At 38.5% G+C, this 27,696-nt stretch overlaps 1 protein-coding gene across 1 annotated transcript; it reads left to right on the top strand.

The window, feature by feature from the left end:
* Window positions 1–18,151: 18,151 nt before the first annotated feature.
* LOC149660987 (uncharacterized) lies at window positions 18,152–20,929 on the top strand. The gene is made up of 4 exons (XM_089843640.1): window positions 18,152–19,106; window positions 19,189–19,580; window positions 19,779–20,802; window positions 20,925–20,929. The coding sequence occupies exons 1-4, from the start codon at window positions 18,152–18,154 to the stop codon at window positions 20,927–20,929; spliced, it is 2,376 nt and encodes a 791-aa protein (XP_089699766.1).
* The last annotated feature ends 6,767 nt before the right edge of the window (window positions 20,930–27,696 follow it).

Here is a 27,696-nt window from a genome sequence, read left to right as displayed (position 1 = left end):
TTTCTCTGAACTTAAAATCCTCAAAATTTCTTATAGATTTCACGTAAGCATGCAAACGGGGGCTATTATTTCCCAAGAGAATGGACAATATATTCGATAGAATTCAATTAAAATTAGTTTGACAAATAATATTTTAAGAGCTCTACTTGACGCAGCGGCTTCTAGTTAGAGCAAGAAATAATATCTAGTTCACTAGGGAGAAGGTATAAGATGCCCAAGTATTCGCGCGCCAAAGTCCCAGTCCCCCTTTCAAAATACAAGGGAGGCCCGGCTATTTCGCCTCTCCTCAGTCGGAAAATATGAAATTTTCATCATTCCCGTCGCGGTGACGTGAGTTTTCAAGACTAAATGAGAAGCTGGTTGTAATTTAGAGGCGAGGATTCACTCCACACCTACCTTTGGACTTAAGATAAAGCTAGAAATGTGGCGAATTTATACCTTCTCCCTAGCAAATTTGAGATCGCTTCTTAGATAGAGCTCGGCATTATCTATCCCTTATCAAAGTCATTTTATCTTTATCCGTACTCATAAATTATCCACAGAACTTGCATGTGAAATCGTATTAAATCCACAACTTAGTTTATAAATATTCGGTTATTTACCAGTTTGTGGATAATGGATAGAAAATACCGAGCTCTACCTTTGGTAATATCCCTACAAAGATCCATTTCAAAAGGAAGGGACTCACCTGCTCGACATGCTCAATCTCTCTAAGAAATATTAATAATAACCTAAGACCCTATCTTCATTTAAAGTATAATATTTATATTGTATTGTTGATGTTTTATAAAATTATACACAAAATCCTGAAAAAAATTATGAATCGGTTGCAAATCATGCCAAGTTAACAAAACATCACCAACTAAACGTCAACTGGTGAAATTCCACGAATCCATTAGGAAAATAGACGCTAATTTTCATACAGCATAGCAGAAAATCATTATATTTGCGTAACCTACTTAGTGTGCAAACAAAATGCAAAGCAAATAGAAACCACTTCGTTTCTCGAAACACATCCAATAGAATGAGAGAATCAATTAAACTAGGAATATATGGATAGTCCCAGTAACACTTAGGAGTACACTTCTTTTCATAGATCCTGGCTTATGAATGGCTACCATATTTAAGAGAAAATGGGTTGCACATGCGAATGGACCCTTTGGGTTATGATGATACAATTTAATCATTCCTGATTCAACCCCGATATAAATTGCTTAAGACTCATAATAATGCATAGTTAAATTTCACGCGGGGAAATTGTTATTTGACTTCAATTAAATTTACTTGTGTTGAAAAACTATCTTTGCTACAACTTTATTTACTTCCGCGTGAAGAACAACTATGATATTTTGGTCTGAAAAAACTTGTTGAATTCGGTGTGCCACCAAGAGATGTCAATTGATTAATTCTATGAGAGCAGTTGCTCTCTTAGATAAGACTTCATACTGACTTTAATGTATAAGGAAGGTTTTTTGTTTGGATGTAACTTTTTCGTATTATGTTTACTGTTTTGAAAACATTCCACGGATCTACAATCCAGGCCCTAATATGTGGTTAAAATTTCAAAGAGATCCATTAATTAGTTTATTTTATAAAAAATAAATTTGCTACGGGTGGTTTTCATTTCCATAAAATGATTCAGTCATTTTGGCAAAAAAAAAGGGAAATTTTCCCATAGGAATAACATGGGAAATGTTTGTTGTGATAGCCAAAGTGACTCGACCATTTTTTGAAGACTATCTATTCGATAGGTCTGAAAACGGTTTTAAATGAAAGGTCGAACATTAAACTGATGCCTTTTGAAGTTTCATTAAAAATAATTAAGTTGAAGTATTGTTTTTCTTTATTTTAATTACATACTCTAAATTGCGTTGTTTACCCTGTAACTGTAGACTTTTTAGTGGTATGGGTTAGGTAGTCGTTTCACCCCAATTATAGCGCCTTTATACTAGGTTAGCGATCGAGGGTGATTAATCTAGGTTAGCGATCAAGGGTGATTGAACTAGGTTAGCGATCAAGGTTAATTGGACTAGGTTTGCGATCAAGGTTAATTGAACTAGGTTTGCCATCAAGGTTAATTGAACTAGGTTAGCGATCAAGGGTGATTGAACTAGGTTAGCGATCAAGGGTGATTGAACTAGGTTAGCGATCAAGGTTAATTGAACTAGGTTAGCGATCAAGGTTAAATGAACTAGGTTAGCGATCATGGGTAATTGAACTAGGTTAGCGATCAAGGTTAATTGAACTAGGTTAGCGATCAAGGGTGATTGAACTAGGTTAGCGATCAAGGGTGATTGAACTAGGTTAGCGATCAAGGGTGATTGAACTAGGTCAGCGATCAAGGTTAATTGAACTAGGTTAGCGATCAAGGGTGATTGAACTAGGTTAGCGATCAAGGGTGATTGAACTAGGTTAGCGATCAAGGGTGATTGAACTAGGTTAGCGATCAAGGGTGATTGAACTAGGTTAGCGATCAAGGGTGATTGAACTAGGTTAGCGATCAAGATTAATTGAACTAGGTTAGCGATCAAGGTTAAATGAACTAGGTTAGCGATCAAGGGTAATTGAACTAGGTTTGCCATCAAGGTTAATTGAACTAGGTTAGCGATCAAGGGTGATTGAACTAGGTTAGCGATCAAGGGTGATTGAACTAGGTTAGCGATCAAGGTTAATTGAACTAGGTTAGCGATCAAGGTTAAATGAACTAGGTTAGCGATCATGGGTAATTGAACTAGGTTAGCGATCAAGGTTAATTGAACTAGGTTAGCGATCAAGGGTGATTGAACTAGGTTAGCGATCAAGGGTGATTGAACTAGGTTAGCGATCAAGGGTGATTGAACTAGGTCAGCGATCAAGGTTAATTGAACTAGGTTAGCGATCAAGGGTGATTGAACTAGGTTAGCGATCAAGGGTGATTGAACTAGGTTAGCGATCAAGGGTGATTGAACTAGGTTAGCGATCAAGGGTGATTGAACTAGGTTAGCGATCAAGGGTGATTGAACTAGGTTAGCGATCAAGATTAATTGAACTAGGTTAGCGATCAAGGTTAAATGAACTAGGTTAGCGATCAAGGGTAATTGAACTAGGTTAGCGATCAAGGTTAAATGAACTAGGTTAGCGATCAAGGGTAATTTTCCACTGTGGAAACGAAGGGAAAGCTATTTGAGTTGTACTGGGCGTTGATTGTCATGTCAACCAGTCAGGATGAAATTTTAAACAATGGACACGCAAAACCCTTAAAAGGAGCGCCTGCTTTTCTCTAAGGTTTAAAACGTTAGTTTCTAAACAACTTTATTTGATATTAAGACTGAAGTTCCAGATATTAATAAAAACTGTCTTTGCAGACAAAGACTTGAAAAAGTAAGAGATAAGTTTATAAATTAATTGCCTGAAGTACAGATATTAAAATTTTGACTTTTGAAGACATGATTATTAAACATTTAATATTTTAAAAAAATTCTTATCTTAGTTTTTTTCACCAAAATATTATTTGCCGAAAATATTTTTCAACATTATTTATACAAGTATTTTGCTCTTAATAATAGTTCTAGAAAAAATGGCATTTCCAAGAACATTTTAAGGGATTATGGATGCTAGCTTTATACCAGTGTTTTATTTATTTATTAATAACTGCTTTTAAGAAGTTCAAATACTCGGATTTAACTTGATGAATTTAATTTTTGATATTTTAATACTGAAAATAATGCGAAGCGGAATATAACATAGGCCGTTTGACTGTGATATATATAGTTATTAAATTCGAAAATATCTGTACTTTGATCGTGATCTTTTGAGAGCTATGCAACACGTTCATGTTTGGTACATCGAAATCTTAAAATTAACGAACACGTTTTGTTAGGTCTTAATACTAAATTTATTTTATCAGCTATCAACGATTTTTAGTGCATTTTATTCTCCTTTTAGAGAAGTAAAATGTACATGTGTTTTTAAAACGAGCAGATATTTCATAATGAAATATTTTTAGTAAAGGTATTTTGGCGAAAAAAACTAAGATAAGAATTTTTTCAAATATTAAATGATTGATAATCATGTCTTCAAAAGTCAAAATTTTAATATCTGTACTTCAGGCAATTATTTTATAAACTTATCTCTTAGTATTTCAAGTCTTTTTCTGCAAAGACAGTTTTTATTAATTCATATGGGATATGATACCACAAATTCGTTTAAATCAACTAAAGGATGATATAATGCGGGCCCCAGTTCTCGCGTTTTATGATCCGACTAAACCAAATGTCGTTTCTGTTGATGCCAGCCAATACGGAATTGGCGCCGTCCTATTGCAAGATAGACAACATATACAATACGCTTCTACCTCTTTGACTGAAGCCCAACAACGATATGCGCAAATCGAAAAAGAACTCTTAGCAGTAGTTTACGTGGTGGAACACTTTCATTACTATCTCGTTGGAACCAAGTCAATAGTTGAAACTGATCATAAACCATCGATCGCCATCGTTGACATACCGCTTAATCTACTCCGCGTCTACAGAGGCATGTTTTGCGTCGCTAGATACGATTTAACTTCAACATATGTCTCAGGGCCCCAGATATATATAGCGGATGCACTGTCGCGCTCACCATCCTCAACCAATGACGTACACATGGAAGGTCCGACCGCCACCCTCCACTCACTGACGGAGCTGAACGAGTTTAAACTCGCCACAATCACGGATGAAGAGACGAAAGACATTTTGCAATATGTCAAGGAAGGATGGCCAAAGCACCAAGCAACTCTTAGACCGGAACTACGGCAATTTTGGCCGATAAAAGACGAAATTCACTTGTAAGGAGACCTACTCTACAGGGGTGATAAATTTCCAATACCAAGAATCTTAGGAAAGAGATCATGACGCAACTCCACGGAGCACATCAGGGCATCAACTCGTGTCTTAGAAAAGCCAGAATTCCCGTTTACTGGCCCGGAATGACCTCTGATCTAAAAAAGTACGTCCAATCACGTCAAGTTTGTCGCACCCAGGATAGAGCGAACATTAAGACTACCAGTACACCACATCCAGTACCAAGAAGACCATGGGAATGGATCTCTTTCAGCAAGATCAAAAATCAATGTTGTTATGCGTGATGTATAATTCGAAGTAAATCGAGGTCGATTAATTGCGCACAACAGACACCAAATCCGTGATAAAAGCATTGAAACCACATTTTGCACGATATGGAACGCCTCAAAGAGTTATTTCGGACAATGGTCCACCATTCAATTCTTTCGAGTTTGCCCAATTTCTTATGCAGTGTGTAACGCTTTTTCTACTACCATTGCTGCCAAGCGTTAACAAATATACTACTACTATTGTTCGGTAAATGCTTCAGGGTATGAATAAGAATTAAACGAAAGTTTGCCATACGTAGAGTCAGTTTTATTCATTCAATTGTATAGAAATATGTTTGTTTCAGGATAAAAATATAGCCATAATAATATTAACATTATAATTAAACATATAGCACTCTATCGGCTATTTTAACTATGCTGGCTTTTGCCCTTATTACGACATAATCCCCTACAATATTATTTAATAATGGTTATCCCCCAAAATAGTTGTTTAACATGATAAAGCTATATCTTAACTCATGCAGCATGCATTTTTGACCGATGCCAGGTCAAATTACTATGACGTCTCATATTAATATATTAATACCGATGGCATTTAATTGCCTTTAGTTTAACCCAAAAGTACTCATCACTTTGCAACGGTGCGGTGAACGACGAACGTTGACGAACGTCTATTAGATGAAGTAGAGCGACGTACGATGATTACGCGGGAACTAGTGGTGACGATCTGATGGGCCGTGGCCCGGAACTATGTTTAAACTTGCCATTAAAAATTGGCGGCCAGAGCTAGGACTTTCAATGAATTGTCCATAGTCTCGGTTCGGGACGGACGAGCTAGTGGAATCCTCTGAAATCCCTCAGTCGACTTGAGTTGGCTCCAAATTCCCGATCTCCATCAGCATTGAAAAAGATAATCGTAATGATCCCTTTGTACCAGTGTTCCCGGCTTTTATATGTTTGAGAGTGCTTGAAATTGCATCCAATCATGTACGGTATTTTTCGAGGTCCATCGTCTATTGGTTATTGGTTATTTATTTTGGCGCGAAAATATCGCGCACTGTACCGTGGTGTATCCCATGGGTCTTAACCCTACCTTAACTTAACTTATCAGATACTGGCATCGGTTATTGAGAGAGCATGCAAAGATTTTTTATTTACGGCTTCTATAGCCTTTTGACACTTTGACGACCAAGCGGCGCCCGAAAGGGGCTTTACCATTTACAAACAAACCGACTTTGTTCATAGAAAATACTTGGCGACTAAGTGGCGCCCAGAAGGGGCTAAGACTTCCAGGTATGGCATTTTATACGAAAGAAAGTGAAGGTATACTTTTAAGCTACTGCATGGGGGACAATAACGAGTGGCAGCTCGCAAGGACAACGGTGGAGATTCCATCGATAAACAATCATAGGTCCTCAATATAATTCATCCCCAAGAGTAGGCCTACAGGCCACTGGAAACATTGAGAGGGGTGATTCTAGTTCTATTATGAATAAGGAAAATTTGGCTACTCACGAATCTAAAACTTAAAGCAGCAAATATTCCTACTGTAGGGGATCTAGTAAAATCTATCCGCTACACTCCCCACCCCTTAGAGCCGAACGACCTCGGAGGCAAAGTAACTAAAAGTTGATAAAAAAATGGAAGAAAAATAAAAATACTTACAAAAACAACTAACTGAGCTATTTACACAAATTTCACAAATTTACAAAAAAAATCTACAGGAAGGCTTAGGGTCAGTGCAACTGGAGAGGTACCAAGGTCCAGTTTTACACTAAACTAAACCTCAAACTACTTGCGCTTACGCAATACCATGTGAAAGCTATTGTCTACTGGAGGGCGAACAATATTAGGCTTTTTTCTGGATTTTGTTTCTACTGGACGTTGTTCCTCCTTTTCTTGGTCGCGCTCATGAAAGAGCTTAAGCTCCCGAAGGTGGAACGTCCCTTTCAACTGACGGTTATTGCTATCCCTCGTCCTTAACTTGTAAGTATAAGGGGACAATTTTTCGTCGACTACAAATGGACCCTCCCAAGTATTAGCCAACTTAGCGGAGAATCTTTTACCAGCGTCTGACTGGTGATGGGTTTTCTTTAAAACTAAATCATCTTTCTCGAATTCAAACTCCCGCTTCTTAACGTTATAAACGGCTGCGTTTCTGTCTTGGGCTTTAACTAAATTGTCTTGAGCCTTTTTAATTGCGTCACGAATAATATCGGCTCTGCGCAAGGGATCAATGGCTTCGCAGGCCTTGGAAAGTTGGTTGTCTACGTTCATAATGGGTACCTCTCTAATTTCACGACCAAAATTAAGAAATGATGGCGAGTAGCCGGTTGATTCGTTCTTTGCTGAACGGAGGGCCATTGCGAACTGCTGCAAACCAACGTCCCAATACAGGTGACTTTCAGTGACGTAACACTTTATCATGTTACCTAGGTTTTTATTTGCCCTTTCTGTCTGATTACTTTGCGGTGAATAGAAGGATGTAAAGCGTTGCTTAATTTCAAATAAATTACAGACTTCCTTCATCAGGTTCGAAACGAATTGAGGTCCTGAATCGGAAACTATTCTCTTTGGGACACCGAAACGTGTAAAAACGTGGTCTATGAGAATGGTAGCTATTGTTTTTGTGGTAGCCTTCTTCAAGGCGTGGGCCTCGACCCATTTTGTGGAGTAATCTAATACTGTTAATATTTGAGTGTTACCCCTTTTACTTCGTGGAAATTCCCCTTTAAGGTCTATTCCTATAACCTCCCACGGTTGCGAAGGCTCTGCTGACTTCATAAGACCCGCTTGTTTAATTGGCGGAGACTAATGCTCTTGGCAGACTATACATGACTTGACATAACTAGTGATGTCCTTAGTCATTCCTTCCCAGGTATAGTACTTCCTAGTTCTTTCTAAAGTTTTGGCTTTGCCTTGGTGACCCGATGATGGTATATCGTGGCATGCCGTTATAACTACTTTAATTAAGGCTTTGCGTATAACTATTTTATAAGAGTCTAATGACGAACTATTATCGCTACAATGGGTGATACTATTATCACCACGTGGGGTTCTACTATTTCCCTCGTGAACAATGCCATTGTTACCCCCTGCTTGATCTAGTGGTACGTTCCTATAAATGATACAGTCAATTAATTTGCAAGAAGGTGCTACTCTTTCTACCCATTTCGCTATTCTATCACTATCGCCAATTTTACCTTCCTCCAGAAAGGTTAAAAGTCGGCCTACTTGTGGATCTAGACGCTGTTCGGCTAGGATTATCTCCCTATCTAGAGTTATAGCTTTGGATTCGCCTAATTCCTGGTCTATAAGGGCTATTAAGGCTTATTCTGTTTCGCTTGCCTCGGGGATGCGTGAAAGCGCATCAGCTACTACATTATTTTTTCCTGGGATATATACTATTTTAAAATCGAAGGATTGTAGTTTGGTGCTCCACCTGGTAAATTTTCCCGTTGGATCTTTAACGTTTTTCAACCATTCTAATGATTTATGGTCTGTGATGACAGTGAAGAAGTTTCCTTCAAGATAAACTCGAAACCTTTCTGATATGGCCCAAACTATTGCCATACATTCCCTTTCCGTAACTGAAAGCTTCCTTTCTGTTGCGCTAAGGGTTCTACTGGCGTACTGGACGACTTTAATTTTTCCCTCTATTGTTTGTGTGAGCACCGCACCTAATCCCACATTCGAAGCGTCAGTATATAGCGTGAATGGTAACTTAAAGTTAGGAGAAACTATGATAGGGGCGGTGGTCAAGCTAGTTTTAAGAGAATCAAAAGCATTTTGTTGTTCCCTTCCCCAATTCCACGTAACGTTATCGTGAGTGAGATGATGGAGTGGGGTAGCTACATCCGCGAATTTCGGAATAAAACGTCGGTAAAACCCGGCCATTCCTAAAAATCTGCGAAGTTGTCTAACTGTGCGCGGTTCTGGGTACTCTTTTATGACACTAACCTTGTCCGGATCTACTTCTATACCATGTTTTGAAACAAGATGGCCTAAAATATGAGCTTTCTTCCGGCAGAACTGGGCCTTTGAAGACTTAACTGTCAAACCATCGTTTTTAAGAATGGTTAATACCTTTTCTAAACTATTTAAATGTTCCTCGAAGGTATCAGAAACGATGTATAAGTCATCGAAGTAATCAGAAACGATGTATAAGTCATCGAAGTAATCAGAAACGATGTATAAGTCATCGAAGTAATCAGAAACGATGTATAAGTCATCGAAGTAATCAGAAACGATGTATAAGTCATCGAAGTAATCAAATACTCCTTCTTTAGCTAAATGACCAAACAAATTGTTGACAAGTCTTTGAAAGGTGGCCGGAGCGTTCGTGAGGCCAAACATCATAACCTTTGGGCGATATATACCACTGTGGGTTACGAATGCACAGGTGTCACGACTACTCTCATTCAGCGGCACTTGCCAGTAACCAGATCTCATATCTAGTACCGTAATATAATCGGGGGTTCTAACTGATTCTAATATATCCTCGATTCTTGGTAAGGGGTACTAGTCCTTTCTAGTCACACTATTTACTTTCCTATAGTCTATAACTAGGCGGAATTTTCCATCGGGTTTGCCAACTAGTAGGGTCGGAGCGTTCCATGGGCTATGACATGGTTCAATGAGATTTAAATCTAGCATCTCTTTGACTATTTCGTCTATTATCTCCTTTTTGCGAGGAGAGTTACGATATGGTGGACACGCTATCGGTTTACTATCACCCGTGTCGACATAATGCTCCGCCGATATGGTCAATCCAGCAGTGGTGGAAAACACACACTTAAATCCTGTGACTAGTGCTCGTAACTTATTTCTTTTTTCTTCATCTATGGGAGCTTCTGCTAACGCCTTCTCTATAGCCTCTACGTCGAAATCCTCATCTTCAAATAAATTGCATTCCTCTAAATTAAAATTTATTCCACTATTATAGAAGTCATACGCGACCGAAGGATTCGACTCCCAACTCCAGCTTAAATTACCATAGTTAATCATCATACCGCTATGTTTAAGGCAATCTATTCCTATAATACAAGGGTAAGCTAAATTATCCATGACGACTGCATCATGTTCAATTTTTTTCCAGGGAACTCAAACGGTACTGTTATTAATTGATCAGCCATAATAAATCTTTGATCAACCACCTTAAGCTTATAATTAATTGAAGAAGTCTTAAATTAAAATTTTTCGAAATTTTGGGAAAATTCTCTATCTATAAGGGTAACTGAGCTACCAGAATCCAATAATGCAAGAGTAGGAACACTCGCTATGCTAATTTCTATAAGACATTTACTTTTGGTAGTATCGTTTGAAACCTGAAAGCAGTCAGCTGCTAGGGGGCTATTTTGTAAGGTTTTTATTACTTTTGTTTCGGGGCAGGGCCGTCCCCTTTCGGTCCTCCCCGACTCCCGTTTCCCAAATTTTTTGTCGGGCAGTACCTCTGAATGTGACCTTTTTCGTTACAAATGGTACACGTGACAGTAGGACAGTTTGGAGTTTTGTGTCCTTCCACTCCACATACATTACATATGATTATTCTCTCCCCACTACGGCTACTCAATTTCGACTTAGACTTTTTAGAAGACTTATGCTGGGGTCTACTTTCGGGCGTCCCATTCTTAACGTAGCTAGTTTCAGGAGGAACCGCTCTAGCTTGATCTCCCCCCTGGGGTGCCACTCCCTGCGCCATTTCGAGGCGGGTAGCATGGGCTAGAAGTTCACTAACGGAAGTATATGTAAACAGTGATAACAGAGGTTTCATGGTCTTATTAAGGTTTCGGAAAATATATTGCACCTGGTGTTGACCAGCTAACGGGGTTTCTAATTGCAAAAAAATTTCGCGCATACTATTAATATAATCGCGAACTGGTTCCCCATTCTTTTGTTTTCGATTTAATAATCTATCCAGTAATACCGTGTCGTTTACTTGAAAATCAAACTCCTTTTTTACTAGAAGCTGGAATTCATCAAAAGTTATGGGTTTTATTGCCAACGATTGCCATCAGTCTAATGCGGGTCCAATAAACATTTGAGGAATCCCTGCCTGTATAAAATTAATATCCGGCATCCCCAAAGTTTCCCTTATTTGACGTACTTTTACCAAGAAATCCTTTGTCCCTAGATCGAACGGTCTACCCGTAAAAACGGGGGTGCTTATTTTGGGCATTCTATACTGCTGTTGATAAGGCGGAACCGTGACTAAAGGATTTAGCGGGCTACTAACACTTTGCGCCGAGCTAATGTTAGTGTTGTGTGTGGCTGTACTTTGAACAACACTGCTATTATTGGGACTATTTCCAGGCTGTACTGTTAACATTGAAGGACTAACCCCTACTAATGGCGGGCTAATTACCCCCGAGGTCTGTTGATTGCTACTATTTAATTGTACAGAACTCGAGCTAGCCTGAGTTAGCTAAAGAATTTAAGCTTGTAAAGCTGCTATTTGTTGCTGCATTAAAGCTAAAGCAGGTGTAGATATTAAAGTCATGCCTGTGGGTGCGGTACTAATTGCTTGCGTGGTCAAGGTAGACGTACTACTATTGCTACTAGATTGAGTCACTATGGAAGGAGGGTTTAATATCAGGTTGCTATTACTAACTGTGGAAGGGACTACTTGTTGCGGTTGAGTGTTTCCTATCGCACTCCCGACGTTTTCAGCTACCTGTGAACCTTGATTGTTGGGACTATTTGCCGTAACCCCCACGTTACTTCCCGTACTACCATTAGAAGCTCCCCCTAGTTGTCCAGTTATTGGATTCATATTGTTACTATGTCTGTTCCTCGCCCTCTTCGCTCTATCTATAGCTTGGGACTCTTTGTAAGCGATAATACAATCGGAACAGCTCGAATATACGCCAAAAACTGGTTTGCAACTAGAATGATCAATCCGTGACTGCATACGACCTCAATTACCACATGAATATTTTAGTTCTCTCCACACCTATCATTCCTACTAAGTATGACTAATAATAAGTTCGGACTGCCTCCGGTACTAGTTTACTAGCATAGAGAAACAATCCCGGCTGGGCCCCCAAATTGTAACGCTTTTTCTACTACCATGGCTGCCAAGCATTAACAAATCTACTACTACTATTGTTCGGTTAATGCTTCAGGGTATGAATAAGAATTAAACGAAGGTTTGCCATACGTAGAGTCAGTTTCATTCATTCAATTGTATAGAAATATGTTTGTTTCAGGATAAAAATATAGCCATAATAATATTAACATTATAATTAAACATAGAGCACTCTATCGGCTATTTTAACTATGCTGGCTTTTGCCTAGAGCTCGGAATCGGATATCCATTATAGTTTGTTATTCACGTTTATGTCTACAAATTATTCGCGGTTAATTTACCCAGATATAAAAAATAGTAGCTTCTATTTTGTAACTTGGCCTATGCGGTTGTAGGTTGAAAAATGTACGGTTTGCAAGCCCATATCAATCAACTGTATCCATTCAGATTAACGTTGAGTAAGTTACATTACCCATAGATAAGCTTACATATTACGTAATGTGGTAATTTTTCTTAACTGAACATCAAAACTAGTTAATGTATAGCGTTCGTTTAAACTAAAACACTGCCAAGCATTAATATAATTGAGATAAGTCTGTTTGCCTATTAAACAATTATGAACCTGGTTTCAACATCTTATGTTAAAATAAGCATACAGTACAGTCATAACTTTATGATATTTGAACTTTGTGTCCTTCTTCATCGTTGTTCATGGTTAGAATCTGAAGTTATAAAGGACGAGTAAAGTACTATTCTCAATTACAGACGTACTTAAAAGTCATTTAAAGATACATGAACATGTCCCTCGAAGTCACTGTTGTGCAGACAATGCCTCGTTAGTTCCTTTTCTGGTTGCTCTTCATTGCTAATTAACAATGTAATTGCGCAAACATCCAGTGAATTAATACATATTTATTTCGAAAAAACATTGTTGGTTGTTCACATTAGTAATGAATTAAAAAAATACTCGTTTCCACCACTATTATACACAAGTGAAATATAAAATTCTATCTGGTGTCATAGTAAAACGCTTCATTGGAATTCGATAAGTGTCACCAGAAAAATGTCCCTCAAAAGCAACTGACGACCCTTTAGTGAAAAAATTCGCTTGCCATTTTGCTAACCGTTTGGTAAACTTCTTTATTGACCTGTAATGGTACAGCTTGTTATGATATTATTCCACGACAATACTACCCTTAACCAGGTCTATTCGTTCCACCATTCGAGTAAGTCGGTGTGAGGAGGAAGCTGTTCATGCTTGTAGTACTTGAGAAGCACTGAGCCTTTGATTATCCTTCGACTTTCGGATGGACGCTGTACAAGTCGTCAATGCCAGCGAAACTCCGTGAATATCCATTGTCGACTCTTCTTTGCAATCATAGTATTCGTTAAAATCGTTCAGAGTATGAAATTTTGAATTTCTTAACTTAAAGACAGGTGGCCAGCCTAATATCCCATTTGCTGATCACAATAAGGTTTCTAGCCCGAGACCCACAGGGACCATTAGCGAACTGTTTCGTCTGTCTCTGGCCCCCCATATTATGCCAGAGCTGATTATTAATGACGGTCAACCTGTCATGCAGACTCCGTCTAGCGTACCCGTACGGGATGTGGACGAACTGCACCTGTCCCAAGAACTTGGCCTCCGCCCCCCTTTTAGCAAACCTATCGGCTTGCTCATGGCCATGATAACCGTTGTGACCGGCACCAAGTAAAGCTGAACCCTGTTGCGGGCTGCCAGTCGCGCAAGCAGATCAAGGCAACTGCACACCAGTTGAGAAGTGATCTGACACTGGTTCAGCGCTTCCAAGGCGGCCTGACTGTCAGAATAAATTCTTACAGTCCGTCCGGTATAACCTTTATTGACGAAATAGTCCGCGCAATAACGGATCATGGCAATCTCCGCCGAAACTCACTTGCATAGGTGCCCAGACTTTCAGAAAAACCGACCTTTGTGGTTTGGCAGTAGTAACTGGCACCAGCGCCGGAATCAGTCTTAGAACCCCGGTACCACAAGGCAGCAGGTAAGTCCACTCGGCCCGACTGGGAAAGTGGGTGCTGAATGGCTTTGTAAAATCAAAACTGGTAACGGTTTTGTCTGAGCGCATCGTCAGCGACGGCTCTAGAGCTTGGTATAGCTGTGATCCCTAAGTCTGGGTACCCAACAGCCATTATTGTAGAGCCTGTAGGACCCCATGACGGCCTCCTCCTCAACGAAGAGATGAAGAGGAAGCTTATCAAGGAGTATCTCCAGGGTCGATCTCATGGCCCCGTGCCCCAATGCAGGCCAGCCGGCACCGTTTAAGACGTGTATAACAAATATATTAAAAAGAGACTGAGTAGATTATACCTCTATATGTAATCTTTAAATATTTTAATCCCAGCACTAGCTCAACTTTTTTAACTAAAGACGACAACCTAGAATAACTTGAATAACCGAACTTTAAGAGGTTGTGTCCTTCTACAATCGATTCGCGGAGATAAAGGTTAGTCTCTTAATATGCTAGGTAGATGGGGTACAGCAACCGACAGAGAATATGATATGCTACATTGGTAAATCAAAGATACAAAGGAACTTAAAGCTCAACTCATGTGCACGTCACTATAGTCAAATGTCAAAAAACCAGTTCTATTGGTACAGAGTGGACACCCAGAAGATTATAGTTGCATTTTACTTTAGCTACAGTATTGCCAATGCTTGACTCCAAGTTTGAAATCACAATGTCTTCAGGACCACACTCTTCTTCACTATTGCAAGAAGGCTGGGATTTAGGGTGGTCATGTGAGCAAGGCAACTAGTTCGATTTCCAGTTCGGAATCTAAGTCCTAAGTGTGGCCTTCTCTGGTCAAGCTTCTTCTTAAACCTTTTGTTATCAGAGGCATTGTCCACTGTAATTGCTAACACTTGTAAAACATACTATTACTGTAGTGTGAACTAAGAGTGTTGAATAGTCTAGTTTCTAATGAATGGGACCTATACATGTTGTTTCTGATTAGTCTGCTATAAAAAGGACATTTTTCTGGATAAAACTAAGTGGAATTGTTAAAACATTTTTGCTCCCAAACAATGACCCTTAAAATAAGGAAATAGTCCCACACGTGAAGCAAGACATCATCCTGGCCTTCTGATTTAGAACAAATACAGCACTTCGATATTATCTTTTGCGCTACAGCGGGCCACTGCAAACTAGTCTTTGTTACAACCGCGCCTTTGCTAGTAATTATAAAGACCAGCGTCACGTTTTTCCCCTCTCGCTACAATGTTATTGAACCTTTATCTTGTAGAAATAAATGGATTACAGTGTGCTTAAGTAGGTAAAATGAAGCTAAATGAAAGTGTTGCAGTGTTTTAACATCTTCCAAAGACTTCCATCTCTTCTAAACAAGATGGGCTGGCTAGTACGTATTACTGCAAGTTTGAAACTTTTTCCTTGTTTTAGGGGCCTATGTCTGGATGCCCGTATATTTGTAATTATATATTGTAGGCGCCAGATTCTAGGACATTTTGCTCTCAGTTTGACCGAACCCAGTAGAAAACTAGTCGGGCCGACACCAAACCTGATCAATCGGCCCGAAAGAATTATCGGACTGTCAGTCTACAATACTTCATGTCCGAGCCATTTAGTAGGCAAGGTGCATTCCACATCGTGTTTTGAGTCGTGTATCCGACTTAAGGTGGTTTGAAGACATTTACCGACAATTAACCGATTCGGACAACTAACCGCCTGTACCGACAATAAACCGACTACAAAACGGATTGAAAATGCTACTAGGGAAAGAACACACCTTAAAATTAGCTCAAGAAGCATGATCAAGAGATATGAGATCCTGATAAACAGCGACATTGAAGGCGCTTTTGCAGAAACGCGGTTGGGTACAAACAAAACAACCCTCAAAATGGATACCACCGAAACCGAAAAACAGGTGATGATAATATGCGAGCTGTTGAAAAACTTGCCATATTTGAAGTCTGACGTCTTTTTTTAAACCTGTTATGCACATGGACATGGACTTCTCCTGTATATAAAAGTATGATTTCTATACATCTATAGGTATTAGCTACTGCAAATCACTATTGATAATCGCGATCAGTACTATATTTAGGATGTCTCTTCTCAACGTGGTATTTTAAGTTCCCTGTGCTTAAGTTGGTCTTGGATCCTTGTGTATACGACGCATTTTCGTAAGAAATAGTAACTATTTTGGAAAATAATATATAACAAATAAGATGTTGGTACTTACTTATTACAGTACAGTCATTTTGCAAATTGTTTTCCCATGGTAAGACTCACGATATGAGATGTTAAAATGCCGCCAACAGTCACTTCACATTGTACAACGTCAGGTTGCGACGATTCGGGTTCTGAAGAACAACCTGTAGCCATTAACCAAGGTCTACATGCACTAATATTCCGAAACACTTGTACCACCGTCCACGACCACCCGAGTGACCCGCCAGATCATTATAAACTGACAGTTGAAAATCCGAGTTAATGCATCAGCTTGCAGATAACGGATTAAGAAACGGTTAAAAATGGATAACTGCAAAGCATTAACTTAACTCTGAATAAAAAATAGTATTGCACAATCGGATTAGATAAGGTTGTTGGTTTTTTATGGAATTATATACACCTACTTTAATTGCAGATTAAACTATCCGGTAACAATATTATTTGTAAATAAAAAACGTCTTTAATTGACGTTAAAAATTATTATTCAATTATTTTATCTGTTAATTAGTGTTCTTAATCGTACGCACAAGATTATGTCAACTCCTTTACGAATCCAAAATTACGCTTCGCAATCATGAACGGATAAAATTACACATTCATGGTTTTGGTTTCGAATAAGGTTTTTGGAAAGTATAGATAGGCTTAAATTTTTTGAATGGATAGATCCGATTGATATTCAAGAGATCGTACTTAAGCAACAAAAGTTATACAAATTCCGAGCTCTACTTTTGCCCTTATTACGACATAATCCCCTACAATATTATTTAATAATGGTTATCCCCCAAAATAGTTGTTTAACATGATAAAGCTATATCTTAACTCATGCAGCATGCATTTTTGACCGATGCCAGGTCAAATTACTATGACGTCTCATATTAATATATTAATACCGATGGCATTTAATTGCCTTTAGTTTAACCCAAAAGTACTCATCACTTTGCAACGGTGCGGTGAACGACGAACGTTGACGAAAGTCTATTAGATGAAGTAGAGCGACGTACGATGATTACGCGGGAACTAGTGGTGACGATCTGATGGGCCATGGCCCGGAACTATGTTTAAACTTGCCATTAAAAATTGGCGGCCAGCGCTAGGACATTCAATGACTTGTCCATAGTCTCGGTTCGGGACGGACGAGCTAGTGGCATCCTCTGGAATCCCTCAGTCGACTTGATTTGGCTCCAAATTCCCGATCTCCATCAGCATTGAAAAAGATAATCGTAATGATCCCTTTGTACCAGTGTTCCCGGCTTTTATATGTTTGAGAGTGCTTGAAATTGCATCCAATCATGTACGGTATTTTTCGAGGTCCATCGTCTATTGGTTATTTATTTTGGCGCGAAAATATCGCGCACTGTACCGTGGTGTATCCCATGGGTCTTAACCCTACCTTAACTTAACTTATCAGATACTGGCTTCGGTTATTGAGATAGCATGCAAAGATTTTTTATTTACGGCTTCTATAGCCTTTTGACACTTTGACGACCAAGCGGCGCTCGAAAGGGGCTTTACCATTTACAAACAAACCGACTTTGTTCATAGAAAATACTTGGCGACTAAGTGGCGCCCAGAAGGGGCTAAGACTTCCAGGTATGGCATTTTATACGAAAGAAAGTGAAGGTATACTTTTAAACTACTGCATGGGGGACAATAACGAGTGGCAGCTCGCAAGGACAACGGTGGAGATTCCATCGATAACCAATCATAGGTCCTCAATATAATTTTAATATCGGGTTTTCGTTGAGTGCAGTCGCAACATTTTTCTCTCTCTATGATTATCGTTATCTAACTTATCTTATCAATATGACGAAACGCGGTACCGGTCTCTTCGGAGTGTGTATTGCGTTAGTGTTTATTTTACCGTTTTTTTGCCTCAAAGGCTCAGTTAATTCTCTTGCGTGTAAACGTGCTATTCCTGCGTTTCGCATTTCGGCTACGTCGCATTGTTTTGATGTCGTTACTTTCAATGGCCATCAATTTGTTAAGAGTAAACCTTTGACTATTAAGCCTCTATGCAGCCAGTGCAGTAAGTTAACTTTTGTCTCCATTATTCTGATTTTATCGGGCGATATTGAGGTGAATCCGGGACCTACTCTTAAGAGTCGTTGTAAAGTCTGCCTCAAGTCTTTTCGTAAGCCTCAGAAACGTTTTCGCTGCAGTGTGTGTGATCTCGACTTTCACGTCAAGTGTGTTTATTCGAATGTTTTAAAAAAATCTCTTCATCTTGAGGACTCTGGCTTCGTGTGTTTAAATTGTGGTTTACCTAGTTTCAATGACTCTTTTTTCACTGAATTTACCTCTGGCGATAAAGATAAGAGGTCTCTCAATATTAACGCTGACAGAAGTACAAAGAGATCAAGATCGCTGATCTCTTTTCATGTGGCGAATGTAAGAAGTTTAAAAAATAAATTTCTCGACTTATCAGTTTTTGTGGAACGGAACTTACCCGATGTTATTGGACTTACTGAGACATGGCTTAGTGCGGATATTTCTAGTACTGAGTTCTTTACTGAAGACTATGTAGTGTTTCGTAATGATCGTGAAACTAGGGGTGGTGGAGTTCTTTTGGCTATTAGCCAAAATCTCTCGCCTGTCGAGACTGTCATTGATAATGAACTATATAAGACTGCCTCTGGCAAACGTCTTGAAGTCGTTTTTTCGTCCGCTAAATGCGACTCAAGATCAATTCTCTTTGGTTGCGTTTATGTCCCCCCTCCGGTTACCCAAGACTACATATTGAGTTTATGTTCTCTACTCAGTGAGATAACAGATATTATTAACAGTCATAATATCTTTGTCTTGTTCGGTGACTTCAACATGGCATGCCTTGGTGTTAATAGACCTGTCCCAGATAGTCTACCTTCGTTGGACTTATGAATGCGTATCCAATCTCGGTCTAACCCAAGTTGTCTCTGATAGCACTAGACTTGGCAATACTCTTGACTTGGTTTACATTAATGAGCGTCGCTTCATTAAGGAAGTTAAAACAATCGATAATCTTCCTGGTTGCGATCATGATGCGGTGACTGGTCTAATCGCATGTGAACGTGCAACGCCAAGAAGCTCATCCACGGAAGTTCTACAGTTGAGTCACGCTGATGTGAAGGGATTGAATGGCCTGATAGAGCATGCTCCGTGGCATTTAGCGTTTAGCGAGGACATTAATCAAACATGGGACTTTTGGTTACAATTGTTTTGGTCTTGTTTTAAGGACAGTGTTCCTTCAAGGACGGTATACTCAAAGAGATCTCGGCAGCCATGGATTTCTGGTGATATTGTTCACCTTGCTAATGTGAAAAGAACTTTATACAAACTTTTTAAGTCTAAGCCAACTGAGGCTAACAGAGCTAAATACAGACGGTCCTGTAATTTGATAAAAGCTAAAACTCGCTCTAAATTTAATGATTACGTGAATGACTTGTCCTCTAAGATTAAGGACAAACCGGATAAGTTTTGGAAGTTTGTCGCTCGCAAAACTAGAATACCTATACCGAACTTTATGAATATTGATAATACCCCTGTCACTGACGCTTCTTCGATTGCGACAATGTTTAACTCTTTTTTTCAATCTTGCTTCAATAAGTCTGACTCAATCCCTCTTAATGTTGCTTCATTGCCTAATCCGACTAGGAACCCAGATCTCGTTTTTACTCCCGGTTCCGTTGCTGCTGCTATAGCACGCTTAAAGTCCAGTTCTTCGTCTGGGCCTGAAGGGGTTTCTACTAAAATGATTAAACTGTGCGCTACGAGCATATCTAAACCCTTGTCAGAATTTTTTAACTACTCTTATAGATTAGGTAAACTACCTGATGCCTGGAAGAAGGTCAATGTAGTACCCCTTTATAAAGGTGGTTCTTTGAGTCGTTCAGAGCTGGAATCTTATCGACCAATATCACTTTCTTCCGTCTTTTGTAAAGTAATGGAATCTATTATTTGTGAGAATCTCCTCGAGTTTTGCTCAAAAAATAATGTTCTTCCCGAGCGTCAGTTTGGTTTCCGTAAAGGATTTAGCTGTACAACTCAGCTTGTACAAGCTTTCCACTCTTGGGCTCTCACCCTTGACACCATTAATCCTCCTGACGTACACGTAGTAATTTTTGATTGGAAGAAAGCCTTTGACTCTGTACCCCATGATCGTCTCGTCTCTAAGTTACAGGCTCTAGGTATCGGTGGTAATTCCTTGCTCTGGGTCTCGGATTTTTTGAGGGATAGAATGCAGAGGGTTGTCTATCAGGGTCAATCCTCGAGTTTTCTTCCTGTTACTTCTGGGGTACCTCAGGGCTCTATTTTGGGACCACTACTTTTCAACTTATACGCTCATGATATTCCGATGAGCATATCTGCACAAAGCACTCTCTGGCAATATGCAGATGATTCCTTTTTATCTCGTGCTATTAGGACACTGCAGGATTCCGTAACTCTTCAGAGTGACATTGACGCAATCTTTGAATGGGGTTTGCTTAATTTGCTTAATTTAAATATTAAAAAGTGTTCTTTCATAATTTTTACGAGGCGTCGCAATGTACTAAATTATGATTATAAGATTAATGATTTTTCTTTGCCTCGTGTTTTCAAGTGTAAATTGCTTGGTATAATATTCTCAAGTGACCTTAAGTGGTCTAACCATGTTATTTATATAACCGCTAAGGCCCGTCGCATAGCTGGTTTGATTCGTAGAACGTTTGGACGTTCGAAAGCGTCGCTTATATCTTTTAATGCTCTGGTTATTCCATTGCTACAATATGGTGTAGAGGTCTGGTCACCTTATTTAAAGAAAGATATAGATTCTATCGAGAGGGTTTTGCGTTATTTTACATCCTTTTACCTTGGTCAACCTTATATAAATTTTTCCATGAATCGCAATCGTGTAAGATTGGATTATAGTACTCGTTTGAAACAATTGAATTTTTTGCCAATGTATTTGTTAAGTCAAAAAGCTGGTTTAATTTTTTTGTTTAGAATCATTAACGGATGCTATTATTTTCCCCTTTTAGACTATATTAGTATTAACGAGAGGCATGAATGCTTAACTTTTTTACCTCTCCGTGTGACGTAGTCCAGGAGAGGTTCTGTAACGGCCGTGTCTGTGTGTGTGTGTGTCTGTGTGTCTGTCCGTTGTTACACCCACGTGACCGCGTTCGCAGTTTGCGTATCGGAGCAAACGTGTTCCCAATTTCCGGACCGCATTGACAGGTCACAGAAATTTAGAAAATTGTATTTCTCTCCGTTGGCTACTCTAGATTTGAGTTCTCACACCACCATGTTTGGTCTTCGTCCACCCCACATGGACACCAGTCTGTACATACTGGCTTCTAATCACCACCATCTTCTGGTCTTCGTCCATTCCACTTGGACACCAGTCTGTACATATTGGCTTCTAATCACCACCATCTTCTGGTCTTCGTCCATTCCACTTGGACACCAGTCTGTACATACTGGCTTCTAATCACCACCATCTTCTGGTCTTTGTCCATCCCACTTGGACACCAGTCTGTACATACTGGCTCCTAAACACCACAATCCACTGGTCTTCCGTCTACTCCACATAGACACCAATCTGTATCATTAGCTTCCAACACCACCATCCACTGGTCTTCCGTCTATTCCACATTAACACCAATCTGTATCATTGGCTTCTACTCCATTATCATCGTTTGGTTTTAGGATATACGCGGCGATCAGCTAGGGTTACGAGAAACGTCTAGCCTCCCTAAGGTGGGATCGCCACCAAAGGTTTTCGCAATTGCGCTTTTTCCTTACTATTATAATGGAAACGAATCGTATATATACCCCAAAATTTGAAGAAAGTGGGCATGAGGGGTACCCTTCACTTTAAACGTCAATATTAGCAAAGTTGAGATGATAATAGGTATAACTTTATATTAAACGATTTAACTATTATTAATGTTAATTATTGAAGATTAAAATAATTAAAAATAATTATATTTATTTAAATATTAAAGATAAACCTCTCGTGCAAAGAGAGAGATTATCATCGCCTCCTATATCTGCCAAGGCCCGTGCATGCGATATATTTCATTCATTGCCTCCTATCTATCAAGGCCCGTGCATTGCGATATATTTTTCAAAACAACAACCAAAATGGGAAGCTCCTCTCAGAAACATAATAATTTCTTTTCTCTGTATATGAAATGAAAATATGGATAATATTGCGCTCCTTCTTTAATGGTATCAATCCTTGCCTGTCTATTAATATTTTACGTAGTAGTAATACGTTTTTAGCGAAGTCTAGAGAGGATAAACATAAGCGAGATTGTTTCGGAAAAAAAATTCTGCTTCCACTAATGGATTTACACTCCTTGTTACTCTTGTTGTCTGTGTGTGTCCGTCCATTGTTACACTAGTGCGACGCGTTAGCAGTTAGCCTTGTGTTGATGTGTTAAGAAATCATACAGAACCTTAATATTCCCTTTTTCCATAATATAAAGTGAATATGTGGAAGTATTTTTCGTAATTATGATGCATTTAGTACTTTTGTAGCTTTAAAGCTCTGTTTCATTTTGATATTCCAAAGATTTTTTTAATATTGTTATTTGAAATGGCTGTTTATATATTGCTTAAGCTATACTACATCTGTATATAGAATAATCCTTGGTTTAGTGATTTCATGAAGAAAACTAAGACCTAGACTCCGGCGCGTATAACAAGTATTATCCGCAAAAGGCTTAGTGAAACAAAGAGTAAATAATTGAGGCCTGAGGTGAAGTAAACTCTTGGCTTTGATTTTCGTGTCTGGAATGAACAGACATCAACGGTTCAGAGTGAGCCGAAAGTTAAATACACTCTTAAATATTAATTATAAGGTTAGTAAAAGGGCTAATGGTAAACGGGTAGTAACTACAGACTTATTATTCTCTTTATGGTGCGCATTGACTATTAGTGCGTCTAGCTACAATTTAGCTTTGGTGTTATTTAACGTTAACATTCATGTTGGCAAACTAAGAATATTGTTGAGGTGAGACGAGACGATAGTGTTTACACTGCAAACCAGTTGTGAATGTAGCTTTCAGAATATAGGGTAAACAGCTGAAGCGTAGACTTCATTTCCTGTTCTTTTCCCCATTGACTGATTTCCATGTGTCCAAGATTTATCCTTATTGGATGTAAAATGTCGTCTGCTTTACTGTACATTCACTATGTTTGGAATACTGCTTCAATATTTCGTAAATGTTTACTTCAAAAAAGTGAAATAATTCCATATCTAGGTAAATACGTTTGTAGTCGTAGACCTCTTGACACGGAGAGGTAATATTTTGGTTTTCCCAACTTGTATATTTCTAAATGTAGATGTGATGCTTTTTTACACTCTTTTTTTAATCGTGTTATTAGACAATGGAATGCGCTTCCTTTTAACATTAGATGTTCTATGACAATTTATACTTTTAAAAATGACCTTGATTGTTATCTCAAACAAAAGCGATACCATGTTTAAAAATTGTTCTTTTTGTTTTAATTTAATTTATTCTAATTTAATTTTTGTATGTCTGTCTTGGCAACCAGTGCGATAATGGGACTTGTCCTTAATCTGGTTGCCTTCAGTGGAATTTATTTTTTTTACTGAAAAATAAACATTATTATTATTATTATTATTATTATTATTAATTCATCCCCAAAAGTAGGCCTACAGGCCACTGGAAACATTGAGAGGGGTGATTCTAGTTCTATTATGAATAAGGAAAATATGGCTACTCATGAATCTAAAACTTAAAGCAGCAAATATTCCTACTGTAGAGGATCTAGTAAAATTTATCCGCTACAAGTGGGATTTAGAGCACGGCACATCATGTCCTCACTTCCCACAATCAAACGGCATGGCGGAAAGACATCCAAGCACTAAAGAACTTACTGAATAAAGTCAAGCAAGCTGGCGTTGATCCCCATTACGTCCTTCTTGAGTACCGAGCGATGCCTCTTCTGAATCTCCTCGGCCGTCGGAAATGCTCATGGATCGTCTGATCCAAACACCAAATGTTACTACAAATAAACATTTACAACGAAAATATCCAACCAATTTAATTCGCAACAACTTGGAGACCCGACGTCATCACAGTCATCACATGATCAATAACGAGAAACATCGCGAAGAACATGACTACCAAATTGGGACCTCTGTGCGGTATTATGTTGCACCTAGAAGATGGCTACCAGCCAAAATAACAGATCTTGCCGGAGAACCAAATACTTACATAATTACTACACCGACTGGTGCAATCTATCGCAGAAATAAGTTTCGGATTATGCTTCACACATAAAGTACGTAAGTCCCACTTTTCTATAGCTTTGGCCATGGATTTCATGACATTCCCAAAGAAAAAACTAACGAAAAAAACATAAAAGCTTCTAACCAATTATAAGCTCCCATACCGTAAATAACCTCTTTAATGCCAGACCAATCAGCGACGGCTATTACTATTTTCTTGCATCCGACCTCGACTCGACCTCGCCGTCGACCTAACCGGGAAGCTCGGAAGACAAATTTGCGCTATCATTCGGTAGTCGTTATAATATATTCAACGTTTTATAGCTCAAGTTTCGAAAATTTTCGAGTCATTTAATAGATCTTCAACTAAATATTATTAAATCTTTTTAATTTAAACAGAAAAAAGCTCTGCAAATAATAGTAGACTCGAAAACTACACTAAGCCTTGGCTAGGTATCAGCGGTATCCCGATTTTCGAGCCGCGGGCGGCTGGGCTCGCCGTAACCGCGAGAATAGAAAACATTCCTCGTAAAAAAAAAGATACACTTTGTCTCAAATAGTCCTTGCAAAAGCTGCCCTGATAGATAAGATCTTCCTACCTTACTCGCAAATAATCTTTGGTATTGTGAATATTTTTATATAAAGATTATTTTAGACACCCTTCTCAGTTTTTAAAGTAGTTCGCGAATTTATGTACCTGGTAAATCGGTTCCTTAGGTGGAAGGATCGCAAGGATCCGAAGGAGCCGCGTTACTGAACTATTTTCCTCCGCGTAAGGGGAGGTTCTTTCCCAGGAGCTATAAGCCTTTTATTCGCCTTTCTTCATATGTTGTTTATGGGGGTGGGTTGGGTGTTCGACGTCTTACGAGAGGGGTGAAGATGCAAGACAAACACCTACCTCTTTTCACTTATGATTGAACCTCGCTAACGTTAGACAAGATGTTAGAATGCAGTCAGTTGTGGAGAGTTAAGGCCTTTTAACGGGAACGAGGGGCTCATAAAATTTCTGAATCAAAAGTGACCGCGTTTTTGATGGTATGTGCCAATTGAGAGTCAAAATAGATTCTAATCCAAATTTTTAATATTCAACATAATATTCAATCTTATTCATAAATTTCACACACTTTTATAGGGGTCAAAATTAAAAATAAAAAAATTAAACAAAAATCAAAAGGGAGGTTTGCAATTTATAACCTCTATGGAATGTCTCCTTTAAGTTTCAAATTTAAATTTAGTGGTGTTTGGGTTAAAATCGTGCAGCTATGCACTAAAACCAATAATGTTCAAAAATAGAAAGTTAGGATTTAAAAAAAAATGAATCAATCCGTCAACCATAATCTAAGTTCTTTAACCATAGTTTCAAGTCAGTTTTTCAAAATAGTTTCAGGTTTAATTTCTTACGACAAGTTGCTACTCTTCCATATTCTTCTTAAGAGTTAAGGGTTTTTTTTCTTCTTTCTCGAGTTAAGAGATAATTATGAATTTTTCTTTTCTCGCGATTTAAGGGTTAATTATTTTCTTTTTTCTTTTAATATCTCGCGCACTCGCGCTCCTTCTCTTCTTCAACTTAGGGGTTTAAATAAATGTCTCCGATTCTCTTCCGAAAAATTAGGGATTCAAATTGATGAAAAATAAAGGTATCAAAATGAATAAAATAAAACTTTCGATATAAAATAATACTCCGGACTTCTAAGGGTTTCTTAAGGGTGAGCCGACAGGGTTTCGTAAAGCAGTTCAGGAATCGACTGAGGGTGGGACAGGAGGGACTTCGTATATATAACTTCTAGTTTCTCGCAAGAATCTCTGGGACAATGACGTGTGTTGATTGACTTCGGTTTGGCGAATAGTGGACCACATTTATTACGTAGCCGGGCGGATTCATGTTATCAGCGAATAGGCAAAACTTTTAAATCTGGGACCAAATTGAGATTGGTCAGTTTAAAGGTTAAATAAAAAATGTTCTAGAAGTTTCTCGGGCCAGGCACCATGATAGTGACTCAAGGTCTTGTTGCTTGGGGTCTAAATCAGCGTGACATTACTCTGGGTTCTTGGAAAAAGTTTTCGTTGCTAGGTATTTCATTTTGCACTGTGGACACAGGGGTATAGGATAGTTCTAGAAAGTTTTGTGTCAACATTGAGGGGCTAGTTCCTCATCTATTGTACGAAAGAATTTCTTTTCAGTTTATTTTAAAGGGAGAGGTTTAAGTTTAAAGGGTTAGTAATATCTTTATAATGTTAATTTAAGGTATTTCGTTATTATTTACTGATTAATAGTAAATTTCATTCGATTTTTGAGTTAAGATGGTTACAAAGTACTTGAGGCATCGTGGTTTGCAAGTAGAAGCTGTTATCTTCAGTCAAACTCAAATGACGTTCGTGGCAAGGAGCTAAACTTTACTTTAGCTCGCGCATTTTAAATACAGTTTTTTTCAATAAATATCTTTTCTGGTAGGTTAGTTATATGATAATTAATTAAATTTAAGGTGCGGAAACTAACTTACATCAATATTTTCCATGTTTTTTGTAATTTATTCCCTCTTATTCCCTTATCCATGAGCGGCTAAATGTGCGCCGGTTTTTGTTATTATCAAGTTTTGTCAACTGAATAAATTTCCCTTTTTCCAAAATTTTACTAAATAGAATATGTTTTACCCCTTATTAATGATAACTTTCCAAATTATGGCTAATTAGCTTGTTTATTGCCACCTTTTCCAAAAAATTATTATTTTTAGTTCCTCTCTACCCTAAAAAGAGGCGCACTTTTAGCCATTCGTTTTTTTGTTATTGTCAAGGCTTATCAACTGCATAAATATCCTCTTTTCCAAAATATTACTAAATATTGTATGCTTTTTTACCTCAAAATATTGGTCCTTCTCCAAATCATTAGACCCAAACATAACTTTTTTTAAAATGGCTGGGGAACTTCATAATCCTTCCGATAAACTGTTGATATGGATGATGAAAGCCATGATTAAAATAGTTTCCGCACCTCAAATGTATTTAATTATCATATGATTAACCTCCAAGAAATGATATTTGTTGAAAAAACTGTATTTAAAATGCGCGAGCTAAAGTAAAGTTTTTCCGCTGTACAGCTTTCTCCGCTGAAAGAAAACTTTGTGTGGGC

Source organism: Phalangium opilio, unplaced genomic scaffold, assembly GCF_054372755.1.
Source record: "Phalangium opilio isolate 3A_F unplaced genomic scaffold, DU_Popi_V2 ptg000070l_1, whole genome shotgun sequence".
In the NCBI taxonomy this organism is placed as follows: Eukaryota; Metazoa; Arthropoda; class Arachnida; order Opiliones; family Phalangiidae; genus Phalangium; species Phalangium opilio.
The sequence above is the reverse complement of the archived record's forward strand: the minus strand, read 5'-3'. Positions and strand labels throughout refer to the sequence as shown.